This window comes from Equus caballus, chromosome 25 (assembly GCF_041296265.1).
Source record: "Equus caballus isolate H_3958 breed thoroughbred chromosome 25, TB-T2T, whole genome shotgun sequence".
NCBI lineage: Eukaryota > Metazoa > Chordata > Mammalia > Perissodactyla > Equidae > Equus > Equus caballus.
The window spans coordinates 47,069,051-47,079,235 of record NC_091708.1 but is presented as its reverse complement, the minus strand read 5'-3'; the positions used below and the strand labels follow the sequence as shown (position 1 = coordinate 47,079,235).

Here is a 10,185-nt window from a genome sequence, read left to right as displayed (position 1 = left end):
AGAGCCTTGGAGGGGAGGGCGGGCGGGCCAGAGGTGGCAGTGGGCTCTAACTTTACTGCCACATTTAAGCCGGGCCTCAGACGCTGCCTGCAGTCATTTCTGAGCCACCTGCTCCTAGAGGAGGATGTTCTGGGGAGATTTGTGGCCTGTGGGCAGTGCCCCGCTTCCCGGGTGATTAGGGATCCCTAAGGGGCCCTCCAGACCTGGACATTGCTGGGGTGTGGCCAGGACCCTCCTCAAAACAGCCAGTGTGAGGGCAGTGGGCACAGGCCCAGGCCTGGCCCCCTCGGTCCCTGCTTGTCCCAGTCTCAGGTGGAGGGTGGTGACTTGGGTCAGCTGGAGCCCAGGCCCCCTGAGCTGCTGCAGCTCTTACCTTGACGGAGAAACTGAGGCCCAGTGCTGCCCGCTGTGGGCCTTCAGGTTTCCCAGCCAGGCCACTGTCTCCACCGCCCCAGGGGCCCAAGTGCAGGCCCCACCCCTTCCCTATGAAGCAGCATCCACCTGAGGCCAGGGCAGCCCCACCATTGTCTCTGTCTCAGATCCGGCCAGGGCACTAGGAGTGGCTCCTGTCTACCCTACCTAAACCCCTAGGCTGCCTGCCCAGAGCTCCTCCAATCCTGGTCCCCAGGGGTGAGTGAAGCTCCAGCTGGGGCCCTGCCCCCACCCTCCCTACCTCACAGCCCAACTGTGAGGTCAGCACCTTCTGATGAGTTCCGTCCAGAGATTTGTGGTGGGGCCGGGGGCTGGACATGGCCCCCTGTCCCCAGCCTGACTCCTGCCTGGTCGGCAGCCCCCTCTGCGTGATATGTGTGTCCCTTTTGCTCATCCCAGCTGCAGGTGCCTCCTCCTGTCCCCAAGCCCTGCCCCAGCCAGGGCCCTCCCTGATCCAGGCAGGCCAGGCGTGCATGTCCTGGTGGCCACATGGTGGGGGGTGCCCCAGGGTCCTCCACCACGGTTGACGATGGCCCTGTCTCTGCAGCTGGAACCTACTGCGAGTGCAGCCTTGGCCTCAGTCGCGAGGCCCTGATCGCCCTGCTCGTGGTCCTGGCGGGTGTCAGCGCCAGCTGCTTCTGTGCTCTCGTCATCGTGGCAGTTGGCGTCCTGCGAGCCAAGGGGTGCGTGAGCCCCAGGGCCAGGGTGGGTGGGTGAGGGCCTAGGGCCATGCTGCCCACCTTGGGTCCTCAGTCTTGCTGGGAGAAGGGCCTCTGCTCCTGGGTGGATGTCACCACGGGCTTGAGAATGGCAGTTCCAGACTGGGTTGGTGGGGTGCAGAGGGCACTTCTGGGCTCCTGGAGCCCAGCCCCATTGTTCCTGGATTCATACCTACCTTTATCCTCCCAGTGAAACATGCCCTGGACACATGGACAGCAGGTGAGTGACCCCAGGGGAAGACCCCAAGGATGAGCTGTGCCCTTGTTCCCTGCCCCGCGAGGTGCAGTTCACAGACACATCAGGGGCCCTGACCCCAGGGCTGGGTGTGTCCTGGGTGGTCAAGGCCATGTGAGCCCATGCTGATGGCCCCCTGCCACTGACCTGACCTGGCCTGTGGTGTGCAGGTTGGTGGGGCACTTTGGGGTCCAGGAAGATCACATGGACTTGCACACGGTGCATGTGGAGTCCCACCTCGTGGACCCTGACCTGGAGGTCTCCATGATGCCGGCCCTGGAGGATCACGGTCTCATGGCCATCCCCATGGACTCGAGAGCCCCGTCCGTGACTCTGGAGGAGCCACCCTGCCCACCACCACTACATGAGTAGGGCTGCACAGCGAGGGGGAAGGGGAATTAAAAAGTATTTAGTGGTTCTGTGCTGTCCTCCCTGCCGGCAGCTCCTAGAGCCCTGCGCCATGCAGCTGTGTCACGGAGTGGGAAGGGGTCTGAGCGCACCTGGGTCATTTCTTTTATTTTTAATAGGGGTGCCCCGTGCCCACACCAGGCACCTGCTGTCCACCTTTCAGGGCAGGGAACCATACCCCTGGGGTCTCCACTTCCTCCTGCCCTGGTTTCAGCCTAGCTCCTCCCTGCATCTTCTGCTTTGTCCCATGAAGCTGGCAGGGCTCCTGGGCCCCTGCCCACCCTGCCCCCATCCCCACCCCTGGAAACCCCAGGACAGGATGTACAACTCTGGTGACTCCAGAGGGAGCAGCATTTGACAGGAGGACTTGGGCTGGTGCCCTGCCCCACCCATAAAGTGTCCTTGAGGTTCCAGGTGAGTCCTTAGAAGGCAGACTTCACGCTGCCTCCCAGCCTTCCCCCACAGCCTGCCCCTGGGCCCAGTCCCTAGCATGTGCTGTGCCCCACCAATCACCCACCATCAGGATGGGACAGGGCCTATGTGGGGGGCCACTGTGTGTATGCACTGAGGTCACTCTGCTGAGCCAGAGACGGCCTGAGACCGCGGTGAGGAGCAAAGGTGCATTCCTTGTGTCGCATCTACGAGTTGGGTGGGTGCAGCTGCTCAGGCCTCAGCAGGGCCGGGTGTGGCGGACGACGCCGAGGAGCGGGTGGGGGGGCGGGGTGGCGTCTCGTCAGCGTCGCTGCTGGCGCGGAGCCATGAGGAGCCCGGGAGCTCCGGGACAGGTGGCTGGCAGTGCCGGGCGCTGGCTTTGTGCCCAGCCCCCGCCCTAGGCGCGGGACGAGCCATGGGACAGGAACTGCCGGCGCGAGCCCGAGGCGGAGAGTTAATATCTGTGCGGGCGCCGCAGGGACGGACGGGCTCCGGGGACGCACGGACAGCAGGCCTCCCCCCGCAGGTCCCACTCCTGCCCCCATGCGGAGCCCCTCTTTTCTCTCGTGGCCGCCGCCACCACTGTTGCTGCTGCTACTGTCTCCGTGGCCAGTCTCGGCCCAGGCGTCGGCTGCGGCCGCCCCCTCGGGAGCCCGGGGAGACTTGGCCTGCCCCGAGGCGTGCGCGTGCGCGCCAGGCGGTCAGGCCAACTGCTCCCGGCGCGAGCTGCCCGCCGTACCAGGGGGCCTGAACTGGAGCGTGCTCGCGCTGCTGCTGGACCACAACCGCGTGCGCGCGTTGCCGCCCGGTGCCTTCGTGGGCGCTGGGGCACTGCTACGCCTGGACCTGCGCGAGAATGGGCTGCGCTGGATGCACGCGCGGGCCTTCTGGGGCCTGGGCGCGCTGCAGCACCTCGACCTCAGCGCCAACCAGCTGGAAGCGCTAGCCCCCGGTACCTTCGCGCGGCTGCGCGCTCTGCGCGCCCTCTCGCTGGCCGGCAATCGGCTAGCGCGCCTGGAACCTGCGGCCCTGGGCGCACTCCCGCTGCTGCACGAGCTCAGCCTGCAAGATAACCAGCTGTCTGCGCTCCCTCCCGGCCTACTGGCCTGCCTGCCCGCTCTCAATGCGCTGCGCCTCCGTGGCAACCCCTGGGCCTGCGGCTGCGCTCTGCGCCCGCTCTGCATCTGGCTGCGCAGGCACCCACGGCCCGCGCCAGGTGAGCCCTGGGGGATGGGGGCGGGGGCGGTCGGGGGCTACCACTAACGCCGCCGCCGCCTCCTGACGCCGCGCCGGTGTCCCGCAGAGGCCGAGACGCTGCTCTGCGTGTCGCCGGGGAACCTGGTGCTCAGTCCCTTGACCGCCTTCCCCGACGCCGCCTTCAACCACTGCGCGCAGTCACTCGCCCCGCGGGACCTGGCCGTGGTCTACGCACTCGGGCCCGTGTCCTTCCTTGCCAGCCTGGCCGCCTGCCTGGCGCTGGGCACCGTGATCACCGCCTGCCGCACGCGCCGCCGCCGCCTCGCCGCCGCCCGCCGCCCACCGAGGAGACCGCCGGATCCCGGGCCCTGCTCGGCCTCGCTCGCAGACACTGGGAGCCCCGCCGCCGCCGCCCAAGCCTGAGCGGGCTGCGGCTGCCCTCGAATCTTCCCTGTATGCCCTGCCCCCCTTCACACTCCCTGCAGGCGTCAACAAGCGACACAAACTGAAATTTTCATGACATTCCTTTAGGCATCACCACTGCACACACCGGGTGGGGGGGGGCGGTGCGCGCCGGGCCCCTGGGGGGAGGGGCAGCGCGCAACTGCATACCGGCCGCAGGGGAAGGCACACACTCGAACACGGGAAGGGCTGGACCTGTACAAGGTGGCAGGCAGGGCTGAGGACAGTCCCGAGCCAGCGTCTGGGGAGGCCCATCCTGGGCTGCAGGCCGGAGGAGGCAAAGACAAAGCTCGGCCCTCTGGAGTCTGGAGGAGGAGGTCTGACCGAGGCAGCAGGAGCCGGAGCAGCCCCTAGGAAGTGCCTGCCAGCTGGGGGTCAGGGTCTGCTACTGGGGAAGGGCAGGGCCAACTGGGGGGATGGGGTAAAGCGGAAGAGGAGCCAGGGTAAGAAGAGGAGGGGGTGGAGCCGAGGCTGCCAGGAGTGGGTGCTGGAGGAGGGGTGACCCAGCCAGCTGGGGCTGCGGGCCCCCATGGCGGCTCTGGTGGTGGCTGGGGAAGGATGGGGCTTCAGTCTCTGCTCCAAGCCCCTCCGTCCAGGGCCAGGTTAGCCCCTCTCCTCACTGCTCAGAGACCCCAGGGCCCTGCCTCTGCCGGAGTGCCCTGTGGCCCTGCCCAGCCAGCTCAGCTCTGGCCCGTCCTCAGCCACTCTGGTCCGTGCCTGGGTCCGGCAGGGGCTGCCTGCCAGGCAGCAGGGTGGGCGGGCGGACGGACGGGAGGCCCAGGGTGGGCAGTCTCGGGCGGGTGGGCTTCCCTCAGGCCTTCCCGAGCAGCAGGACCCATCAGTGTCCTTGGCCGGGCTAACTGGGCAGGTGGGCGCCTCCGGGGGCCTCACACCACGGTGCTGACCGAGGGATCTGAGAGGTTGAGCGGGCCCGTGATATCAGTGGGATGGTACTGCTGCAAAATAGAAATACACAGACAAGGCAGCCCGTTAGCCCAACGCTTGGGGGCGCGCGTGGGGCCGGGACGGGTGGACCAGCCAGCCGGTCGACCGGCAGGCAGGCGGGCGCGGCCTGGGGGAGGCTGGGGGGCGCTCCTCCCCCTGACCCCGTCGTGCTCCGGGACTCTGCGTGGACCGGGCCGCTGTCCCGTCCGTCTGTCTGTCTGTCTGCGGGGGAGGGGGGCAGAGGAGGGCAGGCAGGGCGTCTCAGCTCTCCCTATGACGGGCACACATCTGCAGCTGGCCCTCCTCCCTCTCAATAGCGCGTCGCGGCAGCACTGTGTCTTTTTGGTTTTGCAAAGCGCCGCGTCCACCCCCGGTGCTCTATAAATAAGAACCAACAATCAATACCCGCTGGCCCCGCGGCCTCCAGGGACCCCAGCCCTGAGCTCCCAGTGCCGCCCTGGCCCGGACCAGCCACAGGACAGGGGCAGAGGATCTCAGCGGCCGGACCGACCCCACCCCTCCCGACAGAGCCCCCCACCCAGGCCTCCCTCCGAGCAGGTGCCCAGCCCGAAACAGGGTGGGAGCTGGGCCGCCCTCCCCCGCCCAGCCCCCCCAGCTGGCAGTCCCCCCAGTCATCCCTGTAGGGCAAGGTCAGCCCCAGATGCCACGTGGCACCAGGGCTGGCCTGGGGATGGTCCCTGGTGCCCAGGGTGGCTTGGGCAAGGAGTCTGCTGGGCGCATGTCTCCGGAGAGGCACTGTGAGGGTCTGTGAGCTGCACCTGGACCAGCTAAGGGGCGTGTGTATCTGCTCCGGGGCAGGGGGAGCGGGGGGTGGGGGCGGGATTCAGTGACGCCCTCAGAAAGTGGCCCATCACCTGCATGACTTGTGCTCCTCCTTTCAGCTCTCTGCGGGGACACCTCTCCCTGGGCCTGCCCTGATCCTCCTCCCCTCTGGTCCTGCTTTCTCACTCTCCTCTTCCTGCACCCCTGGTGGGGCTCCTGGCTCAAACTCTGCCCACTTTTCCAGGCCCATGGACCCTCACTCTCCACCCACCCTCCCTATGTCGAGCCCCTCCTGGGAAGCAGAGTAGCCAGGCCTCATGGGCCTCTCTTGGGGCATCACCCTGGACTCAGATTGCTCTGTGCCAAGCCCTGTCTGTGTCCTGAGATCTGCTCCTCTTCCCATGCACTGGGGAGGAGGGAGAAGGGCTGCAAATCCCACTTCCACCTTGGAGCGTAAGCCCCTGTGGGGTGATGCCACTTCCTCTGGGCTGGAGGCCAAACCCACCCCTGAACTGCAGGGAGGCTGCTGGGCCGAGGGCTGTGGTGGCTCTGGGCAGCCTCCACCCCACTTGGGACCAGGGTGTCCCTAGCAAAGCTGGGTCCATTTTGGGGGGTTTTGGTCCAAGTGTATACATCTGGTGCAGTGACAAGCTGCCCAAGGCAGGAGGGCAGGGAATTCTGGGCTCAGGCAGAAGGCCTGGCTCTGACTGGCCCTGAGGGGTGGGGCTGGGGGTCAGGAGCTGAGGCATTGGTCTCCTCCGTGGAGGCCTCCCCTTCCTGGGCCTCTGTCCGGGAACCTCAGTGCCCCGGCTCTGTAGGCCACGCTCAGCCTGGGGTGGGGGCCACCCCCTCTGGTCCCACCCATTCCCCCACCTGATGGTTCCCTGTGGCTGGGGGCCTGTTCCAAATCCAGGCCCCAGCCGTCCACCCAGATGGAGCCAGGCCCGGCCCCCAGCCCCGGCCCACACAGAGACCACATGGAGGGGATGCAACAGGCATGGCTCTGGTGAGACACGTGAGACAGGTGTCTGCGTGGCGGGGCTGGCGGCCAGACAGATGGGCGGATGGAAATCACAGCCACCCCTCCATGGACGTCGCAGGGAGGGAGAGAGGGCGGTGGGCCCCTCTGAGAGAAGCTGGAGAAACGGACGTAACAGAGAGGTGGCGTGGCCTCCCGAGGTGAGGAGCCGGGGCAGGGCGGCTCTGGGCTCCCAGGGGCCCCGGGCACAGCCCCGAGGTGGTGAGGCTGACTGGCTGACCAACAACATGACACAGCTTCAAGATGGCGCATGGCGTCATGGCATGTGGGGGGCAGACTAACGCAGAGACACATGGGGAACGAGGACCCAGCGAGGGCCAGCGGGAGAAAGGACCGAGAGAGAGGGGTCTAGAAAGTCGGAGAGAGAAGACCTAGTGTGCTGGGCAAATAGAGATGAGAGGCCACAGCAGTCAGAGGTGGGGTGGGATGACGGGGGAGGGGAGAGGGCACGCCTGACGCACGGGACACAGACACGGAGGGCGGGCGAGAGAAGAGTCGGAGACGTGGGACTGGGCGTTCTTCCCCTTACCGTGTCTTTGGAGGACCTACGTCTCTTGAAGCTGGAAGCCAGGGTGGAGGTGATAGCCCTAAATGTGGCTTTCTTTTTAGGGTCAGGCTCTGCTCTACCACTCTTTCTATCCTAAAATGAATATGTATAAGTGATTAGATGGCTAAGGGTGGCGGCCACACCTGCCCTCGCCTGCTTCTCGGGGGCTGCTGCCCGGCCTGGCTGGCCACTCGGGCCCTCGCTCCTGCCTGCGTTCCTGTGCTAGACAGACAGACCAACAGCCGGACATGCGCAGGCAGCCTCTGCTCCTACCCGGGTCTCCGGCCTGACCTTGCTTGTGCTGGGGCTGAGCTTGGGGGGGTCCCGTCTGGCTCTCTTCCTGAGAGATCCACCTGGCTCGCTGGCTCCTGGGTGGCCCTGGTTTACAGGCGTCCCAAGGAGGAGGGGCCCTCCGAGCACTGGAGGAGTCTCCCTGTCGGCCCCACCAGCCATTCTGACCCCCAAGGGGGCACACCAAGATTCAGGAAGGGGCCGAGGGGCTGAAGGCAGGTGGCGAGATGAACTGGAGCCATAGATAGATTGACGCAGCTCCCGGGACCATGGCCTCGGGTCTGATGGCCAGGATGGCCCTGTGCCTACCAGTGAGAGCAGAGACCAGGTCCCAAGAGCAAGAGGGGACAGATGAGAGGTGTGGGGGCTCCAGCAACCCCGTCCCCCCATGGCCCTCCCTCTCTGCCATGCCAGCTTCATCCCAGGACACAGGCTCTGGGGAGGCACCCAGAGAAAGAGAAGAGATGGAGCAAACCGGAACTGGACCGTGGGGCACAAGCCTGCGGGCTGCACAGGTGGGCTGTGGCTACCCTACACGCAGCCAGTCCCCTGCTGGTGGCAAATTCGCACAGACACGGCCTGGGGTGCCAGGCGGGGCTGGCCGGCGGATTCAGACTGGAGTTTTGCAGCACAGAACACAGCAGGGCAGCAGGGAAGGGGGTCCCGGGAGGGTGCCGAGGAGGAGGTGGGGCGGCGAGGGCAGAATGCGTCTCGGACTCACGTGCTACACCCAGGTGGGTCCCTGTCTTACCCTGCCTCAGTTTGCCTTCCTATGGAATGGGCGCCGGCGGGCGACTCTGGAGACAGAGGGGCCAGGTGGAGGCTTGGAGCAAGGCGTGTGGCCTCCCTCAGCTGGCTTTGCAGTGGGCAGCCACCTGCAGGCGGCCCCGCACCAGCGCTGCCCCTGGCCATGGCTCCTAGCTCCAGTCCTGCCCACATGAGCTCCTGGGAGTCAGAGCCAGCGCTTCGGCCTGCGGGGATGGAGGGGGGCCGGGGCCAGGCCGGGCCATGGGCACCAGGCCTCGGAGGGTGGCCTGCCCTACCTGTAGGTTCTTCCGCCACACATTCACCGCTGCGAAGGCCAGCTGCATCTGCTTCCGGCGAGCGTCCTTGTGCCTCTTGTAGGCGATCTCAATGAAGATCAGGAATATTCCTGCCACGATGCCTCCAGCCACCAGCATGAAGACCCCTGTGGGCCAGGACCCAGCCCCTCAGCGGTTGTCTGGCCAGGCTGCGGGCCCCCTGGAGAACCCACACAGTGTCGGGAGAGGCTTTGAGGGGAATGGCGGACCCACCTGCCATGTTCTCGAAGGTGAGGGTAGCAGGGGCGTTGCTGCGAGAGTCACACTCCTGGTACCGCACCCACGTTTTGTCCAGGTCTTCCATAAAGCCGTTCTCATGGGACCTGGGTGGGCGGGGCGTGTGAGCCAGGGCCCGGAGCTGGGAGGCCTCCGAGGCGAGAAGAAGGCTGAAGTGGGAGGGCATGCGCGGCGGGGTCCGAAGTGGGCGGGGCCTGGCCTGGGTGGGGCAGCACCTGTGTGGTGGGGTCTGGCACTGGGGAGGCTGTTGGCGAGGCATGGAGGAGGGCAGACGAGGCTGACTCACTTGAGGATGGACAGGGAGACGTTCTGCTTCCAGGGGCTGTCCTTGCGCATGCCGATGCCGAAGCCTGAGCGGAAGAACAACTCGCCCGTGGTCACCAGGTCGCACTTCTGCGAGGCCTCGAATTCCAGCACCGCGGAATCCCAGATGAAGGCATGCAGCTTGCTGCGGGTAGGGGCAGGGGTCACAGGAGCCCCGCACAGTCGGGCTGCCCTCGCTCCCGCACGCACGCGTGCACTACTTCGTCCTGCCAGCCTGGAAACCTCGATTCCCCTCCTGTGGTTCCCATCCAGCCTGGACACGCTCACTTTTCCTGTATCGGTGGACGCCCCTCTTGTCCGGCCCCCCTCTCCTTTGTCCCGCCTGGCCCTCCTCGTCCCTTCGCCTGTGGACCCCCCACGCCGTCCCGTCCTCTCGCTCCCCTTCCCCTCACTTGTCCCGCACGGCCTGGATGGCCTCGGCTGCGCTCTCGTAGTTGTGCTTCTCCATGTGCCGGTACATGGTGCTCAGCTCCACCTGCCGCCGGAAGTAGATGTCCACCGAGCTCTGCTTCACCGTCGCGTAGATGAACTTATCTGAGGGGTTCCTCAGCTGCGGGGTAGAGGGCGGGGCTCGAGGCTGCTCTAGGCCCCGCCCAGGGCACGCCCCCGCGGACCTCACTCGCCGCCCCCCAGCGCGCCGGTCTCACCCGCGGGTCATTGATGCCGGTGATGCGCTCCTCGGGCCGGTCCAGCACCAGGAAGGCCGCCAGGTTGGCGGTGTAGGAGGCCACGATGATCATGGCGAAGCCGGCCCACACCATGCCCAGGATGCGCGCCGAGAAACTTCGAGGGGCGCCTGTGGGCAGAGACGGTGAGCTCCGTGCGAGCAATCGCGGGCGGAGAGGGACGGGGCCCGAGCCTGGCCTCACCTTCCCCGATGCCCGAGTTGAGCAGGACGCCCCAGGAGAACCACATGGCCGAAGACAGGGTCAGCGCGTCCTCCTCCTCCTCCTCACTGTTCACCTTGAACCGGCCGAAGGGGCTGCGGGGCGCAGAGGGCGGGCGGGAGAGGGCGGGAGAGGCAGCCCCGCCCCGCCCCTCATCCGCTGCGC

At 66.7% G+C, this 10,185-nt stretch overlaps 3 protein-coding genes across 11 annotated transcripts in view; 2 read left to right on the top strand and 1 right to left on the bottom strand.

Moving 5' to 3' along the window:
* Positions 1-657: 657 nt before the first annotated feature.
* Positions 658-1,803, top strand: TMEM210 (transmembrane protein 210). The gene is made up of 4 exons (XM_005605960.4): positions 658-837; positions 980-1,115; positions 1,342-1,371; positions 1,557-1,803. The coding sequence occupies exons 1-4, from the start codon at positions 750-752 to the stop codon at positions 1,756-1,758; spliced, it is 456 nt and encodes a 151-aa protein (XP_005606017.1). The 5' UTR covers positions 658-749; the 3' UTR covers positions 1,759-1,803.
* Positions 1,605-3,964, top strand: LRRC26 (leucine rich repeat containing 26). Its single transcript, XM_001917516.4, has 2 exons — positions 1,605-3,442; positions 3,530-3,964. The coding sequence occupies exons 1-2, from the start codon at positions 2,770-2,772 to the stop codon at positions 3,844-3,846; spliced, it is 990 nt and encodes a 329-aa protein (XP_001917551.2). The 5' UTR covers positions 1,605-2,769; the 3' UTR covers positions 3,847-3,964.
* The window catches only part of GRIN1 (glutamate ionotropic receptor NMDA type subunit 1), a 25,383-nt gene continuing 19,127 nt past the window's right edge, over positions 3,930-10,185 (bottom strand). For 3 of the 9 annotated variants that reach the window (XM_023629444.2, XM_023629442.2, XM_070250836.1), the window contains 8 exons: positions 10,003-10,115; positions 9,781-9,929; positions 9,526-9,683; positions 9,096-9,257; positions 8,786-8,895; positions 8,534-8,679; positions 7,182-7,292; positions 3,930-5,208 (listed from right to left, as the gene is read on the bottom strand). In XM_023629444.2, coding sequence (XP_023485212.1) covers positions 5,092-5,208; positions 7,182-7,292; positions 8,534-8,679; positions 8,786-8,895; positions 9,096-9,257; positions 9,526-9,683; positions 9,781-9,929; positions 10,003-10,115 — 1,066 coding nt within the window. In that variant the 3' untranslated portion in view covers positions 3,930-5,091. The remainder of the gene's footprint in view (positions 5,209-7,181; positions 7,293-8,533; positions 8,680-8,785; positions 8,896-9,095; positions 9,258-9,525; positions 9,684-9,780; positions 9,930-10,002; positions 10,116-10,185) is intronic. The other 6 variants (XM_023629439.2, XM_023629437.2, XM_023629443.2 and 3 more) reach the window with 3 other exon arrangements.